At 58.6% G+C, this 18,261-nt stretch overlaps 1 protein-coding gene across 1 annotated transcript in view; it reads left to right on the forward strand.

Annotated features, from left to right (window-relative positions):
* LOC119089958 (uncharacterized) overlaps positions 1–18,261 on the forward strand; it is a 50,098-nt gene that overhangs the window by 14,039 nt on the left and 17,798 nt on the right. Inside the window, exons 4-16 of the mRNA XM_037212759.1 lie at positions 2,719–2,855; positions 5,169–5,356; positions 5,954–6,061; positions 7,693–7,875; positions 8,132–8,250; positions 9,359–9,535; positions 10,238–10,330; positions 12,050–12,158; positions 14,340–14,472; positions 14,803–15,006; positions 15,656–15,810; positions 17,523–17,662; positions 18,027–18,076. Coding sequence (XP_037068654.1) covers positions 2,719–2,855; positions 5,169–5,356; positions 5,954–6,061; positions 7,693–7,875; positions 8,132–8,250; positions 9,359–9,535; positions 10,238–10,330; positions 12,050–12,158; positions 14,340–14,472; positions 14,803–15,006; positions 15,656–15,810; positions 17,523–17,662; positions 18,027–18,076 — 1,796 coding nt within the window. The remainder of the gene's footprint in view (positions 1–2,718; positions 2,856–5,168; positions 5,357–5,953; positions 6,062–7,692; positions 7,876–8,131; positions 8,251–9,358; positions 9,536–10,237; positions 10,331–12,049; positions 12,159–14,339; positions 14,473–14,802; positions 15,007–15,655; positions 15,811–17,522; positions 17,663–18,026; positions 18,077–18,261) is intronic.

Genomic DNA, 18,261 nt, shown 5'->3' on the forward strand with positions numbered 1-18,261 from the left:
GCCACAGACGGCAAATCTGGCAATTCCCAGACGTGGCCCCGGTGCCAGACAGCCCCCGCCCCCTCTCTGCACCCTTTGCTCCCATGGGCGCGGGTCATGTCCTCGTTGTGGTCTGGAGATGCCCACTGATCCGGTAACCACCGGACGTCGGCCACCGGGAGACCTCGAAGAGTCCGCTCAGCTCAGCGACGTACCATGGGCATGCGGTCAGGCCCAGTGTCAGGTCGCGGATCAGTCCATCATCAGCCCAAGCGCATTGTGGTCCACGTCCTCTCCACCAACAATGCGGACGTGCATAGCTTGTGAAACGTATGCGCCGGGTTTCAATATGCCACCATAGCACACCAATAGTTTGATAAAGTAGCCTGTACCCGAGAGCGCTGACGCCGTGTGCTGAGCCGTTGGTCGGGCACACCTGCTTGCCTTCTCGCTTTTTGTCACGCCCGCCGCCTGATCTTTCGGATCGGATCTCACGGCCGTTATCCCGGAGTCGGGCCGGCCCTGGTCGTGTTGCCGGCCCGCAGATCTCCCCGTTGCGGTGCAGCACGAAGATCTGCCCGTCCATGTCTGTCGTGAAGGTCTGCCCCTCCCCTCCCGCTTCTCACACCGTTACGGTAGGAGCCTCTCCCTCGCCGCCGGCGGCAGCGGACTGGGAGTGGCCCGAGCGCCTGACGGCCGGCGCGTCGTCACGGCCCCGCTCCCGGTGACGCCGCCCCGTGACGGGCTGGAGTCACGTGTTGCTTCAGCCCGGATCGGACCGGGAGTCACGTGTTGCCTCAGCCCGGATCGGGACCGGCCCGTGACGGGCTGGAGTCACGTGTTGCCTCAGCCCGGATCGGGACCGACCCGTGACGGGCTGGAGTCAGGTGTTGCCTCAGCCCGGATCGGGGCCGGCCCGTGACGCACTGGAGTCACGTGTTGCCCCAGACCGAACCGGGACCTCCTTTTTCCATGCCCCAACCCCACCCCACCCTCTCCGCCAGTGATGAGTGTTTATTGTCGAGCCGCGGGATCGAACCAATTCATGGGGGATTTGGGAGCTCGCGAGAGATTTACAACGGCCCATGCGTGATGCTGGCTGCATTCACTGGTCTGCCCGGCCAGTTGTAACCGGTCGGAAGCCGCTAGCCTTAGGTGAAGTGTGCCGATATTAGCGCTTGTCCTGCGATTAATGCCACAAGCAGTTACTATCTTGTTACCACCTGTTAAGGGCTGAACCTTTTGAAAGGCGGATCAAGATGTGTTATCTTGGATAGTATAAGCATACGTGCATGTTCTGGTACGTTAAATCGCATCAGAAACGGTTCGCTAAGCTTATTTGGCTCGAGGCGAATTATCGCGATGCGAATGACGCGTCGTCCACTGAGCCGTGGTCAGTGTATCACGGCCCAGTGGACGGCGGTGTGACGGTCAGCCGGTCTGCCCTTCCGGCTGGCAGTGAAGCCGGTGGATTTGCCGGGTCTGCCTGCCGAAGTAGAGCCACGCGGTCCTTCATTGAAATGCGCCTGATGTCCAGACGGTAGAGACGACATACTTTGTTTTATAGCCACGGGGCGTCGTAAGGTTGACGCAGTTTTTCCCCAGACATAAGGGACAGTGCCTGCTCTGGCGTGCGCCGTGCCTCTATAAATCAGTATTTTCCATCGAGGATGTTCATTTCGGTGGCTTTGACACGCGGACGTTTCCTTGCAATTATGGATAAGCAATGTGCAGCATCTGTACTGAATAGACTATACTATGCTTTAAAAGACTTACCTGGCATGTAGAGGAAGTATTTCTAACTTCACATGGGGTTTGTGAGCCTTGGGGCCCATAACTCAGCCATAGAAAGCCTGGGCGGTTAAAATGTTAGGCGTTTCGCTGGAGCCGTTTTCTCCCTTTTTTGCACTCAGAAAGGCACGAACATCCAACCGTGCATGCTATCTCAAGCATGGCTTGCATCACATTGTCCTACATCTGCGAGCTATGTCAGTAGAAACATGGGATATCCGCAGTCACCTCATTGTCATGCTGTCTGGCTGAGCGTTTGCGCCCCGGGCCCCGCTGCTGCACGTGCCAAGGAGTGCACACGGCTCTTCTTCCGCGGTTGCATGGCGCAAGCCAGCCGCGATGTGGCATTCTGAGACACGTGATGTCTTACTCGACCCGTGGTCATGTTCACTTGCTCTGTGCTTGTGCCTCCAGTTTAGTTCTGTTGGACGTTTCTGGCCGTCCTGGACTCGTTTAACTTGTTCGCGAAAATAACTTGCTGTCCTCGCTCTCTTACAGAGACAGCCGCTAATGTTTTTGTTTTTTTGTACAGGGTGAAAAAACGTGTGATATCTCCTGATACTTATGAAATTTGTATGTTGTAGCTGCTCGTCCTTTACGTAGCTGTCCGTCTGCAACTGTTGGGGCCCTACAATGAAAATCAATGCCAGTGTGCCGTGCAACACCTCGCTCACCGCATGCAGGACCCAAAGAAACCTGATAACGAATTCCAAATGAAAGAGCAAGGGTCTGACAAAAGGGAAAGTTGATTGTTGTGGCGACTGTGGCGTGTGTTGTGTCGTGTATTGCGGCGTGTATTGTGGCGTGTAGTGTGGCGTGTATTGTGGTGTGTATTGTGGCGCTTCCTTCGCCACAATTGTATTGTGGCGCTTCCTTCGCCACAATACACGTCATTGGTGCTCAGCTCGCAGTTGCCGCCGCCGCTGACCGTCGACACCCGTGCCGCAGTACCTGGTGAGGCGTCACAACTCGGACCCGTACGTGCGCTGGCTGCTGGACAACACGCGCGTCCACATCATGCCCTCGATGAACCCGGACGGCTTCGAGGTCAGCCGCGAGGGCGCCTGCGAAGGCGGCCAGGGCAGGTGAGCGGGCTCCGCCGACGAGGCCAGCGACGGAGGGCACGCTTTCGGTACGGGCTCCGCCGACGAGGTCAGCGACGGAGGAGACGTTCTCGGTGCGGGCTCTGACGGGGCTGAGGCAGATAAGGCGGGTACGGACCGCTGACGGAGGCGCGGGGAGGGAGGCGGGCCCGTCACGCGCCAGGTGCGCGATGGTCTGGGAAGGACGTGCCTGGTGATGAGTTTGGTGGAGTGACGGACATCTGGATAGGACGGAGGCGGCGTGGCTGGTATGTGCGACCGGTCGCAGACGCCCGAGGCTGCTGCCAGGCGACAGGTTGGCTCTAGAGGTGGCCGTTTCGGGTAGATGGCCGGGAAAAGCACGCCGTCACGCTCCCGACATAGGGCCGGCCGGCCTGACCGGTCCCGCGCGACGCTCGTGGAGGACCGTCAGCCGTGTCGGGCAGCTGCAGGCACGGTACAGGCACGCCGGGGAGCGGAGCCGACCGTCGAGGCCCGCAGCCGGACGCCGGCGGCACGCCGCGGACCGGGGCCGCCGCCGCCGCCGCCGCCGCCGCCGCCGCCGTCTCCGGGCACCGTTGTGCACCGTTGTCGCGCGGCGGCGGCGCGAGCGCGAGCGCCAGTGAAGCGGCACGGCCGCACGTGCCGCCCGGACCGTGCTGTTACGGCGCGGCCCAGAGCCTCGAGTTCAGAGGGGCCCTCAGCCGGTCCCCGCTCCAGCGCGAAGTGTGCTGGCGGGTTCCGGGCGCCGGGCGTGGTCTCTCGTCATCAGCATGAAATGAGAAGCTTCCCGATCATTTAAACGAAGTAAAACTTGACCTCAGGGAAGAATGTGGTTGTGATTGCCCTGGTTGCTTCAGGTATGTACAGTATACCCACATGTATCAACTGCAACTCAGCGTGTACTCGGAACACCGGGGACGGACGTTTACTCTTTGTTTGTAACCAGCAAAGCACTTAGCCGACATGAGGACATCTCAGTAATCAAACAACGTAAAGGTAGTGTTCTTAAGCCGAACCACTACATGTCGTAAAAATGCAACACGCGAAAGATAGACCAGGTGCGCTGGCCACTGCCAAATGGGTCCTCGTCTACAGGCCCCCTCCCCCTCCCCCCATCGCCGCACCATGTGCAGTGACTCATTCGAAGCGTGACAATGCTGACAGCCAAATTGATGAGGATCACAAAAATATCCTGTGGCCTTTGGATATCCAAAACGGTGGGAAAATCGTGATCCGGTCAGACAGCTTTAGCCCCGACGAGTGCAAGACGGCGGGCGTGTTGTCACATGTTCAGTTGCGGTGTCGGTTGACCCACCACACCGTTACGCTATCCGTCCCAGCGATGACACATGTCCATCTCATCGCGAGTGAACCTCCAACAGGGACCGTATGAAAATGTCGTTAAGGGGGTGGTCTGATTGGTAAGGAAACGCGGGTGTGATGTCAATTAGTAGATGCCACAAGCATCTACCCGTTAGCAGAAAAAAACAATGGTCGGTTGCAGCTGCGTCGATATCCACGGGTTGGATGAATGTTATTGCATAGTCACCGCCACTCCTTCTACACCACGAAAAGCAGGGCTTAATACTTTTCCATTAAATCTCCCCGGTATTCCCCATGCTTGCTGATGTTCTAAACGGCTAAACCCGACTGCCGCAGTGCAGCACATAATGCATTGTGTCCACCGCCGCAGCACCAAGATCCCACGTCATATGTTTGGTGCGGTTGATTACCGATACATGCCATCGGTTGCCTCACTGGGGTGAAAGCTTGCATGGTCTGACTGTGCCGTTGGTTGGATCCCATGTAAGGGTTTCTACGGACCACTGGCCAGCCAGCGGCCGGCCACTTTCTTTCGAGGCGTAGGTAACCACAAGAGAGCCTCTCCGTGTGGCCCCCGACAAGTGTTCCCAAGTTGTAACGCAGCTACTGTGGTCGAGCTGGAGTTTGCTCGCATTAATTTAGAACCTCAGGTATGCGTATGCGCGCATTTTCTCACACGATTTGACAGTTGGTGGTGCTCGGCGTCAGTCGAACTGTCGTGAAATGTCCTGACCACGGGCTGCTTTGGTGTTTGGGATCAGACGTCATGATGCGCATTGACTCTCACGGATGCCTGGTATTCACCGTGGGCTCCAAGGTCATGGCATGTCACAGGGCGTGTCACGTGGTATGTCACGTGGCTGCTCGGCCTGCTGCAGCTGCCATCAGGCGGGCCATATCACCTCCTTCGTCTCCCGTCTGCGCCACATCACCTCTTTCATCTCCCGTCTGCGTCACATCACCTCCTTCATCTCCCGTCTGCGTCGTCAGGTTCAACTCCTTGAGCTACGATCTGAACCGCAACTTCCCGGACTACTTCAAGACCAACAACAAGAAGTCGCAGCAGGAGACGGATGCCGTCAAGGAGTGGATCAACAAGATCCAGTTCGTGCTGTCAGCTCAGCTGCATGGCGGCGCCCTCGTGGCCAGCTACCCGTTCGACAACACACCCAACTCCAGTGAGCGGACTCCCCGTAGCCCCCCTCCCCCCCCCCCGGTTCTCTTGCTTTTCTGCTTCTTCTACTTCCGCGTGCCTCTCCGCTTCTTGTCTCCGTCCACGGCTTTCGGTCTGTTGCTTTTATCGTGCCTGCTTGTCGGTCCGTTCGCCGTCCCCATACCGCGACTGATTCGTCCCTTTTCGTCGTGCAACTCCCTGTGTCGTTTGTCTCATGAGCATGGTGCATTGCAACACTGTTTTGTCAAACCTTTTTCATTAGATTCGTGAGAGGAAAGAATTTATCAACTCGCACGTATAATGCCATTTGCTGTACCTCATCAACACCATCGGTAAAACCAGACCACAGAAAGTCTGCGGAGGTCGTCCGTCTCTGCCGCAAGAGCACGCCCCAGTGATGTGCCCCCCCCCCCCCCCCCCCGGACAGTCTGCTCGAATGATGTGCCCTTCCTCGACTGACGTGGCCTGACGTTTACCACGTGCCGTCCTCTCCACCCCGACCATGCTTGAGATGTGATAACATTCAAAGACCATTGAGTCCCACCCCTTACCAGCACTTGTGACTGACGAAGAAACTGCAGCTTTGCCTGACAACCGACAGAGGACGGTAATGCGGTGCGAAAGGAGCCGGTGTTTGGTCGGCAAGGACGCGCCTGGTATGATCCGTTCCTGCAGCCCCTCCAAGCGGCAGTGTCGGAACCTGTCCGAGGTACGCCTCTTCCAGGTCCACTAAGTGCAGATACAAGACAATCAAAACAAGACTTCACCCATCTGCCTTTGCTCTTGGCCAGCTGACTCTGTTTTAAAATATTCTCTCCTAATTGATCGCGAAATCCAGACCGTGTAAGCACGATCCCTCTTTCAGCGCACCAAGCCAACCCGGACTGAATGAACGATACCTCGTCGGATCTGTCACGGTCGCTGATTTTACTTTATAAAGTTCGTCGCATGATTTCTATGAAAGCTGCTTATAAAAAATAGACTTTTAAGCGCATTTATCAAGCTTATTGGTTTCGGTTTCCGAAGGCACCTGGCTTCATAAGCGTGGTTTTTGGATGATCTTAATGATAACTGACAGCACTCGCAGTTGATACCACCCCGCTGACTATATGTCGCGAAAGACGCCTTACTGAAAGCGAAGGCCCATCACTCCGGCAAAGCTCGTCTAGTCCGACGAGAAAAAAATATGATTGCTTCTGTCTTACCACACAATGCAGAAGGATCTCTTTCGCGTCATGCAACATGACACCACCGGCCCAAGGCAGCCTAAATCCACCATGAAAATGGTCACACGAGGCTTACAGAGATCTATGCCAACCAAACAAAATGAGCCTAGTGCTGACACCATACACTGTCGCGCTTGCAGGGAATTCGAGGTTAGGCGTCCTTCACTGCATGTCGGCTTCTACCCTGTATGCATGTAGCTCCGGCAATTTGTTACGTTTTCAGCACCATCCTATGCTTTGAACACACGTGACGGGCTCCTCTGCCTTTGCGCCAGACGACGTGCTCCTCTCAAACCTGCTGCTATTCGCTGCGCGAGCATGGACGGGGGCTTCGTGGGCGGGGCGATTCCCAGGCGGACCGCGGCTTTGTCGGTGACGCCTAAACGGCACTGTCTTTCATGGGCCCGTGGAGCCGGTGGTGAAGGTCCCAGCCCAGTGTCGGTACAGACCAGTGCGCTCCTTAACTGGGCTATACCTGGACCGTAGCTTCGTAGACAACACCGAGCAGATGGCTCTCGCTTCGGCTCGGGTGGGGCCTGGGGGAAATTCCCAGCCTGGTGTTGGTGCAGAATGATGTGCCGTTTCACTTGTGTCGAGATATCTCCGACCGCTCTGGGAGCGACGTAACCGCCGGTCGCGCGAGACGGTCCCAGATCACGTGATCGCCGCCTCGCGTCGCGGGTGTGGCAAGGGACGCCGACCGCTGCCTGTGTCGTCTCGCCTCGGGGGTGAGCCGGTGCGCTTCCCAGGTCCGGGAGAGGCTCCGGGGCTGGCGTGGGTCCCAGCACCGGAACGGCCGGGCCGAGTCGCCACGGGCATCTCGAGGCCGGCTGGTTACACCGCAGCGGTCACGTTTTGGCGAGGTTGAAGTTTTGAATGCCTTGGAAAGGGACATTGCTCTCCGATGTAGCATCGATTCCTCAATTTTAGGCTTGCGTCATCCAAGGGATTGTTAAAAAGCATTATCTACGGCAGAGACGGCTTTCTTTTCTGAGAATATGTTCTCTTTCATCGCGAGCTCATTTGATGAATGTGGCGTACGGCTGCTTCTGTTGTTCTTCCGACCGACAAGCCTGCCGCGCTGACGAAGAACGTGCCTGTCGCGCCGTTGCAGTCCTGCGCCAGTTCAGCAGCACCGAGTCCCGCTCGCCGGATGACGACACCATGCGCCACCTGGCCAAGGTGTACTCGTTCAACCACCTCAAGATGCACAAGGGCGCGCCGTGCCCGGGGAAGCTGGGCGCCGACCGGTTCAAGGACGGCATCACCAACGGCGCCAAGTGGTACCCGCTGACTGGTGAGCGCGCCGACGGCGAAGCCGCACGCACGCGGTGGCAGTGCTGCCCCTTGTGCTGCACTCTTGATGCTGGTGTGGGTGGTTCGTGTCGCCCCTTCTTCTGAGCCGCCTTATTGGTGTTTATCATGGAGCGTGGTACGCGACTCGGTACCCGGGCTTGTAGAAGGGACGAACAGTCATCCGAGGCTGTTGGTAGACAGTTGGTCTGCCCGGTGGAAGTGCCGATAGTGACGGGCGCCCTGCTCTGCCTGCTCAGGTGGTATGCAGGACTTCAACTACGTCTGGCACGGCTGCATGGCGCTGACGCTGGCGCTCTCTTGCTGCAAGTACCCGCCGGCCTCCCAGCTGCGCTCCTTCTGGCACGACAACAGGAAGGTGAGCCGAGCGGGCCGGCGGGTCGCAACCCCCCCCCCCCCTCCCCTCCACCGGGAGCCAGGGCCTGACTGGCGTCCAGTCCGATTTTCACAGTAGAGAGGTGGTGGCAAGGTCATCGCTTTGGATAGGACAGTCTTACAGATTACTTTAAACGGCGTTAAATAGTTTAAGGGGCTGCCAGCACAAAATTGTGTTTGTCCCGATCACTCAGTCGTTTAGAGTGCCTGGTTTCCGAACCACCCACCCGCGACACGGTGGGTTTGAGTCACTTGAGCAGGTGGCTACCTGCCCTTCACTGAGATGACTTGTGGCCGGTGGCAGCGGTCCGCACTAAAGGTCAGGGTGACGTCAGAGGGCAGGGCGGACCGTGCCGAACATTGCGCCACGTTAAACTGTCTCAGCAAATTCAGCCGTTGATCCTAAAGCGGGATAAGGGCTCTGATCTGATGATGGAATCGAACCTGGAAAAGAGCTCTGATGCCAGAAATCCATAAATTGAAAAGATTCGGACTGATTTATTTAAGACTTGCTGGCTTTCAAATTGGTATGGGCTTTGAAGCTTGCGTTTGCGCACTCGCATCCTTGGATGCTGCAAATCAGATGCTGTCTGCTGTGACGGACTCGACGTCAGTTCAGCTCTGCGCGTGTCCTTACACCGCACAGTCGTAGCACAGTTCGGTTTGTTCGCACTGTGAGCCACAATCGCCAGCGTCTGGCGCAGTTCGCGGATGGTGTGTGCGCCCGCCCGACTCCACCGTTACACCGCAGGCGCCTGGTCCACTTTGGACGGCTGTTGTCATACGCGCCATGTTTTAAACTATGTCATCTCTTCGCCGAAGTCGGCAACGCAGCGCATAAGTGTCTCGTTAGTGCGATGCCGATTGCGTGCGGAGAACCCACTGCCTGTCCGACGTGTTTTTGTTTTTCTGTGCCGTCCTGCTGCTCTGCTATTCTGGTGGACTCCTGTGGCCCACTGCCGCGCGCGCGGTCGATTTCTCTGACGTCTCTCTTAACCCTGACGACCCTGTGCCGACCCGGCACAGTCGTTGATGAGTTTCATGCCCGCTGTGTCTGCACTCTGTACCCTTCCCCGACCCGGCCGCCGCAGGCGCTGGTGAAGTTCGTGGCCGAGTCGCACCGCGGCGTGCGCGGCTTCGTGACGGACCGGAACAACAACCCAATCGAGGGCGCCGCGCTCAAGGTGCAGGGCCGCAACGTCGGCTTCCAGACCACGCAGCACGGCGAGTTCTGGCGCATCCTGTTGCCGGGCACCTACGTCATGGAGGTGAGCTTCGAAGCGAGCGCTAACTCACCAAGGCTAGAGCCGGATCCTTCGTCGTCGTGGAAACGCCGCAAAATGGACGCCGTTTGCTGTTGTTTTATGATGTGATCCTAGCCAACGCGGTGGGCAAACCTCAACCAACGGCGTAGTGAGCAAAAGCGGGGGGGGGGGGGGGGAGGGGAGGGGAGAGGGGGTCGTTGTTGGGAGGGCTTTTTTAAACTCTCGTCAGTGCTTTGGCCGCTTTTATGCGTGTCATTAGCTATTCGATTCTGCTGCGTTGATGCCGCTGTGATCATCATTTAAACATATGCTGTTTGACGGTTTACTGTTGTGTTGACGGTGTGCAGGACTGGGTGTATGAGGCTGTGGTCTCCAGTGCCACTAGTATACGAATAGTACGGCTTCTTATCATGAAAGGGGCTCTTACAAAACATCCGATTGATGAAAGGTCTTGTTAGACCGTGGAATCCATGCATCTCTGCCCTACTTACCGACACGCGTGACTGTCGCGGTCATTTGTAGCGTGGTAAGTTGTCATGTTGGCCGGCTTAGTACGAACTGAGATACAAAGCGCGCAGAATCCGCGCTCCTGTGCAGCTTTGACCCCCACCCGCGCGGCCGAACTAACGCCGTGGGGTCTGGCTGTCGGGTGGTACGGAGACGGTGGCGCTGCGGCAGCCTGACGCGCCGGCGCGCCGTTGACAGGTGTTCGCTGAGGGCTACTACCCGCGCGAGCAGCAGTTCTCCGTGCGCGAGGAGTACCCGACTGAGCTGACCATCGCCATGGACAGAGTGCCGGTGGGTGACCCGCCGCCGACGGCTCGGCCCCTCCAGGCCCCGGCCGGCTCGACCCATCAGCTCAATGTGTGGTCTACTTGACCATCTACAGTATTGGGAATATACCATACATATATGCATGGTTGGTGGCTTCATCGGAATGCTTGGCAGCTTGGGGGCTTATTTCTTAAAACGCCTTCCGTCTGCTACACGTTTCTATGCTATGACTGTCCGGGGTCTCTTGCGCTTGCTTTCTGGTGGTGGCTCGAACATTTATAGCTATCAAGCAGCTGCTGCCGCGCTAAGAGCACGGGATCGGGTCGCTCTGCGGTGCTGGCCTTGTTGCCAGAAGTGTAACACTGGTACCATACGGATACTGCACTGGTACTGCACCGGTGCGTGCTGTATTGGTCCTGCGCCGGTGCTATGCTGGTGCTGGACCAGCGCCGTGCTGGTGCTGCACCGCGCTGGGGTAGCCCGCGTGTGACCCCGGCGGTCGGCCGCGTGGCCGCCGCGCCGCGCCGGTAGGGTGGCCCGCCTCGCACCGTCACCTCCAGCACGAGCACGCTTCACTACCTGCACGTGACGCTGGGGCGGCCGCACGGCCGCTCCCAGGCGCGCTCGCGGTCCGGCGCCGGCGCCGCCGCCTCGGCCGGCCTGGTCGCGGTCTGGGCCCTCGCGTGCATCGCGGTCTAGCCGCCATCGTCCATAGGCAGGCGCTGCGATCTGGGTTTGTGACTGCTCCAGCGCCGGATGGGGGTAGGTGCGGCAGGTTCTGCTGCCGACGGAGGCCTGCCTGCTGGACGTAGACGGGCACGAACGCCCTGAGGGCAGGACGCGTGTAGTGCAGCACTTACCGCAAATGTTTCGGTCTGAGATAGCCTGTTTTTATTACCCTCATGTGGTGTGTGTCCAAGGCGCGCCGTCTTTGATAACGTGGTGCTAACGCCGCCTGCACCAACTAAATACCGCGACGGGTTTTCGATGTTTGAACAGCTCTTTACCTATCGCATGATTCGGGTTCTACTTTTAGCACCAGACTGATAGCCTAGACACTCGGAGCTACTTTTCTGAAACATTCAGTATTGACCGTGCGCGCCGGAGCATGAGACGCGTGCTAGCTCATGACTGCACCGGCCGTCTGAAGCCCAGGCCAGGGACCGTGGCGTGCCGTGCCTGTAAACATGGCGTGCTTTCGTCGGTGTTTGTCCAGGACGGCTATCGGATGACATCACGGCGCCCCAGTTGAAGTTACAGCATGCGACTGCAGTAGCGTTGTTTGTTTGTGGTAGCTGCGGGCTAGGGGCTCAGGTGCCGTCTTTGCTAATGAGCGGAGCAAACGTGGTTTTGCTGATGGTCACGGAACTCGTTCCTGCAATTCCAACAAACAACAGATCGCAGCGTTCTTTCTGCTTCAGTACTGCGTTGAACGGGAGTATTGCGTATCCCGTCTCGAATCTGTCGATATCTCCGATTAGTGGCCACGAACACGATGCCGCGATCCCTTCTAGTTGCAGCGTCTCCGCCATTCATTCAAAGCGATCGAAAGTAGTTTGCTCGATCGGTTGAGAAGGCTGCGGCCGTCTGCTCTCCTTGCATCCGTATCGTTGACGCTCGGGGATCGACGTGGGCCATGTCTAGCCGGGGCGGGCGTCGCTGCCGACGGCGGTAGTGACGCGCGGCCTCCCTGCGCGCGCGGTGCGGGGCATCACCGGCTCTGACGGCCCCGCTGCCCGACAGGACGTGAACCGGCAGGACTTCACGCAGCCGCCGATCGCGCCGCCGCCGCCCACGCCGGCGCCGTCCGGAATCGGTGGCCTTTGGACCCGCATCCAGGGCGGTTTCCAGAGTCTGTTCGGCTAGAGCTGCCGGCTCCAGCGGCGTCAGCGGAGGCCGCCGCGGGCAGCGATGTCCCCTGTGGTGCCTTGCGCGGCTTCAGCTCGCGCGCGACTCTGGGCGGTTCGTCGAGTGAACATCTCATGCGAGGGACATGATTAGGGGGATTGCTTGAGACAGCTGCGCGGCGGACATGTGGTGGAGCACGCACGCGCCTGCTTGTGCAGGGGGGGGGGGGGGGGAGGGAGCGTTCGTGTACGGTGCGTCTCGTCTTGGAAGGACTGTTACTGTTGTTGAGCGATGCTGCGATCAGTGATACGTTTCTGTGGACGAGGAGTGTCGTGTGGTTGACCAGCAAAACTTGTTGATAGATTGTTGTGCTGTTTTTGGGAGATATGCTGCGCTTGCATGCATGCATTGTTTTGCCCCTAGATGTGATGATGCTTTCAGATCGTTATCTTCGCGCCGTTTAAACGGAACACGACTATTGCCGAAGTTGCGGTCACCATAGTTGTTAGTTGTTAGTGACAGCGTAGTAAGGCGAATAGCCCACTCCCTGTCGAGACATATATTTCCAAGTCTGTCGGCATATGTGACGGCCACTTTTCCGACCAATGTCAGTAGTATTTCATCCGTCCCAACTGTCTTCCAGTCTGAACAGGGTCGCCTTGATAGTGTACAGAACTCGAACAAGCTCTTAGAATACGATAAGGGCGACTTAGTCTAAGAGGCTTCATTTCTGACTTGTTCATCATTTGGTGTGTCTGAACAGTGGTAAATATATAATATTTTATGCTGCAGTGTGTTTTAACGTTTCAACGCCACTGGGTCTATGACCTCTGCCCAGGATTTTCTTTAGGTTGCAACGAAATATATAAAAACATTGGATATACGGAGGGCCAGACGGGACATAAGGCATCACGTCAAGGATACCCCGTCATGTCGTCAACAGCTATGCCCTCGGTGATTATTTTGTGGGAACGTGAGATCACTCCATAACAATTGGAAGCCTACGCGAATGCGCCTTTTCAAAATGGCGCATGCATAACATTGATATTCACACAAAATTTGAAAAGTGCACCAAACAGGGCTTCGAAACAATGATGCAACGAACGACCAGACTAATGCCATGAGCCGTAGAATCCACTCGCGCAGGTGCTAAAATTCCGCCTTTTCGTGGCAGCGCGTCAGTCTCCGTTTTTATATCGCCCAAAGTGGTGGTCTCGACCGCCAGACGGGCCTCACCTTCACATCGATTGGTTACTTAGCAACGGGGCCAAACATGTCGGTGTGGCGGCGGGCGCCATACGACGGGCGCTGGGCGGCGTACCGCGGGTGACCCTGCCGGGGCGGCTCTGTGCAGCTCTGTGGCGACTCAGTGGCGACTCTGTGGCAGCTCTGTGGCGGCCCTGTCCCCGCGTGACACGGAGGTGGGCTGTCCGCCTGCGGCTGCGGTGGCCTCGCAGCTGTCGGCCAGGACCCGACGCCTGGCGTGAGGCCCGTCCCCGCGTTCCAGCGTGGCTGGCTCCGCGTGGGACCGGCTGTCTCCGTGTGAAGGAGAGCTGGCCGACCTTGTCCGCCTGAGACCGTGTCCCACCGTGGGACCGTGTCCCGCCGTGTCCCGCCGCTCCAGCGCGAGGCCGGGCTGGGCCGCCCGGCGTGGGACCAGATCTGTGGCGTCCCCGCCGCCGCAGGGAGCGCCGCACGCCAGGGCACATGTGATTCGGCGGTTGCCCGGACAGCGGCCCGATGCCCACCAGTGCTGACCCGGCCGGCGAGCCGGCGCCTCCCACCGCCTCCAGACAGCATGCGCCCTGACCGGAACACCCCAGTTGCGGTCAGTCTAAAACTGCATGCACGCGAAGCTGATTTATCTGCGGTGCTGTTGGTTGGTATGCCGTACACACACGCGAGCTCGTTCAGTTTCCGGAGAGTCGTTCGTGCAGACGGCAATCATGATTTGGCGAGTAGTGCAGCATTGCGTTCTGCAGTAGTGCAGTATTGCGTAGTTTGCATTCGCCCCGCTATCGATCTGACTTGCGTTGCCGGGGTCAGCTGGCGAACACAACGACAGGCCATCTATGAAATATTCGCTGACGATGCGCTAATGGTCACGATGATGCCCTAACGTCGGTAGAGACAGACCCGCCGTAAAACAGTGTTGTCACGCTCCCCGTTGCCGCTCTGATGCCAGGCCACGTTAAGTGGTGGCGCTCGAGGCGGACTATGTTCAAGTTCCACTCCGTCCACGGGTCCCACGTGTCGCTGGAGAATGATGACACTTGCGCCTCGCGCCGCGAGGGCTTCTGCAACGGTATCACCTTCAGGTGGGTGCCCGTCAGCTGGACGGATAATACCGAGTCTAGGAGTCCGTTTATTAGCTGATGCGGCTGAGCCTCGGTGTACCTCTTACTTCTATTCCCGAGTGATATCAGCTGTGCTTATGCCGAGCTCGCCGTTTTTTACTGGTCTGTCTTAATCCCATCCTCACTTATCACGAGCTGTGTCCCTTCACTCCGGTTCCCAAAAGCTCAAGATTCAAAACTTGATGCCAAATCTAGCCGCGCTGACATCCGCGTCTGACATTCACGCAAATAGAACGAGACTTAACACCGTACCAGAAGCGTTCCGTTCATTGCGTCACTGCGCTTCGCCAGCTCTGGCCCGCTGTTGCGCGGCGAGCAGTACCACCTGCGGCTGACCCAGGTCACCGACTGGAACGGCGCCGTGCGCGTGGGCGTGACCTGGCACGACCCGGCCACGCTCACCTCGCTGCCGCGCTACTCCTTCCCCGACCTGATCCGGCGACCCGGCTTCTGGGTGCGCACCGTGCGAGAGCAGCACCTCCGAGACGGCGCCAGGTGAGAGCAGCACCTCCGAGACGACGCCAGGTGAGAGCCGCGCGGTGCAGGGGAGGTGGGGTGAAACCCGCGCGATGCAGGGGAGGTGGAGTGAGCTGTGCGGTGCAGGTGAGGTGAAGTGAGAGCCGCGTATGAGGCAGATGAGACAGGTTGAGAGGAGCGTATGGGACAGGTGAGGCGGGATGAGAGGAGCGCACGGGGCAGATGATGCGAGGTGAGAGCCGCGTATAGGACAGACGAGTCCGGTGAGAGGAGCGTATGGGGCAGATGATGCGAGGTGAGAGGAACGCATGGGACAGGTTAGGCGGGTGAGAGGAGGGAATGGGGCGGGTGAGGCGGGGTGAAAGCCGCACATGGGGCAAACGAAGAGGCTGAGAGGAGCGTATGGGGCACGTGAGGCGGGTGAGAGGAAAACATGGGACAGGTTAGGCTAGATGAGAGGGTAGGTCAGGCGGGTGAGAGCCGCGACTGGTCGTCGAACATGGCGTAGTAGCCGGGTAACAGACAGAAAAAATAAACTCTCGTGATCTGTGACGTGCTGAGCAGACCGGCCAGCACAATATCTACGGGAGGCCATCTGAACCGTGCGATCCTTCACACGGCTGTGCGAGCGAGGCGACTGCTCACCCCGACCGCGCGTGTTCGGCAGGGTGCACTTCTGGCTGACGGAGGAGAGCGAGCTGCACGTGTCGGTGAACCATCGCCAGGTGACGCGGCTGGCTACCGGCGTGCCGGCCGACCGGCCGCTCTGGGCCCTCATCGACGTGTACGGCAACACGCAGGCCGTCCAGATCACGTGCGACGGTGAGGCGACCGTGGCGCGCTGTCAGCCGCTCCGGTTGGCGACGACTTCGGTTGCTTCGACAGCTGTGGCCACTCTGTGTCTGACACTCGCGGGGACTCATCGCAATGAATGGGCTGGCGGTGGAAAGATGTGGGCTGCAATTTCCGGCCGCAGGAAACATTTGCTGCTCCCTTTAACATAGGCGTGGGAGTCTGCTAATCTACACAGCCACCAGCGCCGACTAATGCGCCAGCGATGACGACACTGGCGGCGGCAACAGCTGGCGTGAGCGTTGGACCGGACCCCCGGCCGGAGCTGCCCGTGTCGTTGACACACCGCTCGACTTGCAGCACAGTGGCCGACATTGGGCGCATCGTATGCGGTTTGGCAAGGTGCAGCATCGAGCGGGCATGAATACATGCACCGTGCATGAATGCTGCCGTCAACGCTAAAACGATTGTAGTTGTGCGGACAGCCACGGCTTCAGCACAATTAACGGCGAGCCACCATGGACTTGACTGGACGCTGTTGTCTGCATTGGCGATGGGTGGACGCCCGTGGACCCCACAGAGGAGACGCCGCTGGAGATCCTGGGCGCGGTCAGGCGGCGCGCGACCTGTAACCGTCGTGGTGAGGCGATCCGGAACGGTCTCCGTCTACCGCAGCCGACTGTTCCTGGTGGGCGGCTACAGGTCAGTGAAGCGGCTACATGTCAGTGGAGCGGCCACAGGTCAGTGAGGCGCGTAGAGGGCAGTGAGACGGCTTCAGGTCAGTGGAGCGACGACAGGCCGGTAAGATGGCTGCAGACCAGTGAGACGCCGACAGGTCAGGGGTGGAACTAAGGTCCGTCAGGCGGGTTACAAGCCAGGGGAGGCGGGACCAGACCGGCCAAAGTCCTTCAGCGTCATTTGCCGTTACCGCGCCGTTCGTGACAGGCGGCTCTCGTACAGCCAGCCGGGCTGCAGCAGCGACCTGAGTGATCACAGTCTGAGCAGTTAGCGGACTTAAACGGATTCAGACCGGTAGCGGGTAGGGTTCATTGGGATGAGCGGGACATGCAACCATTTTCGATGCCGATGACACACGCTTATCACCACGGCCACAATCATCCATCGAAAGCCATCGAGAAATGGCGGTAAGCGTGTGTCCGTTCGATTAAACATTTGCGATCTGATAGTTATACTTAACAGAGCACATGAAAGGGCAGTGTAAGACATCGCTGGCGCCCGGTCCCAACGCCCGCCGGCAGCGCGGCCGGCGCTGATCTCGGTCAGCCAGTGATGTGGTGCGTGGCGTCCATCAGGGCGGGCAAGACGTCGCTGCGCCACCTGCTGCTCGGCACGGAAGCCGGGGAGACCTCGCCTACAGCGGGCCTCAGTAGCTCGGAGCTCTTCACGTTCGCAGCGGACGACCCGGCCTGCTGGCGACCGTCGATGCCGTACGACTGACCAGCGGCCGCCGTTCGCGCGCGCAGAGAGGTGAGGTCCGCCTCCTGGCGCGGGGAGGCTGACGCAGTGGACGGCTGCCAGTGGTCCGACGCAGAAGGGTTGGCGCGCGGAAGAGAGCTGAACGTCATGTTTAACTGGTGCGCATGTTTCTCATGGCTTGTTTAGGCCAGACTCCGCAGTAACGTCGTAGAGGTGGTGCTCCAAACTTGGCTGCGCCATTGTTGTCGAGGAGGCGGGTGAATATAGGACTAAATAAGGATTTACCATTGCACTTGATCCGCCAGAGCCGGAGGAGATCGAAGAGGAGTACCAGACTGCCATCGCTCGCAACGTGGTGCGCGAGCTGCTCAAGGACAGGAAGTCCCGCGAGATGGCCAAGCTGAAGAACCGCTCGTCGTCTCGCTCTTTTTCCAGCACATTCAGGGTCAACCTCAGCCGCAGCAGCCTCAAACCGGGTGGTGCCAAAGAAGGAGTTTGAGGTGATGCAAATTAGGCTGGATTTGAGCTATTCGCAAATTAGTCTCTAATGCTATCAAAAGCGTCACGAGCGCCCGAAGAATTCTGCGTTTTCCGCTACCATTGATTTAAGTCTGCTGTGCATGTTGTAAATCAGACTTTGTGCACGTTTTCAGTAATGCTGCTGTCGGAGGGAGAACATGCATTTGCTTCTGCTGCAGGAAGTAATACGCATTGATTTTAAATGAAAACCGGACGCATGCGAGCTGTTACATGTGTGTGCGTTGTGCCGCTGAATGTAAAGCGTTTGACCTGCGCCGACATGTGCGCAGGTGACGGACGAGGGGGCGCTGAAGGAGCTGCCGGCCGACATCGGCGCCTGGTGGAGGAGATGCTGACCGAGTCGCCAGACAACAGCAGAGAGCGGGAAGCTGCCGCCTCTCCCAGTCAGGCACAGCAGGTGTGCCCCGCCCCCTCTCCCCCCTCTCCCCACCTGCACCCGCCGCGAGCGGTCGGCCGCCTCCCCCAGTCAGGCGCAGCAGGTGTGCCCCGCCCCCTCCCCCCGAA

This window comes from Pollicipes pollicipes, unplaced genomic scaffold (assembly GCF_011947565.3).
Source record: "Pollicipes pollicipes isolate AB1234 unplaced genomic scaffold, Ppol_2.1 Scaffold_3087;HRSCAF=3621_pilon_pilon_pilon, whole genome shotgun sequence".
Lineage (NCBI taxonomy): Eukaryota > Metazoa > Arthropoda > Thecostraca > Pollicipedomorpha > Pollicipedidae > Pollicipes > Pollicipes pollicipes.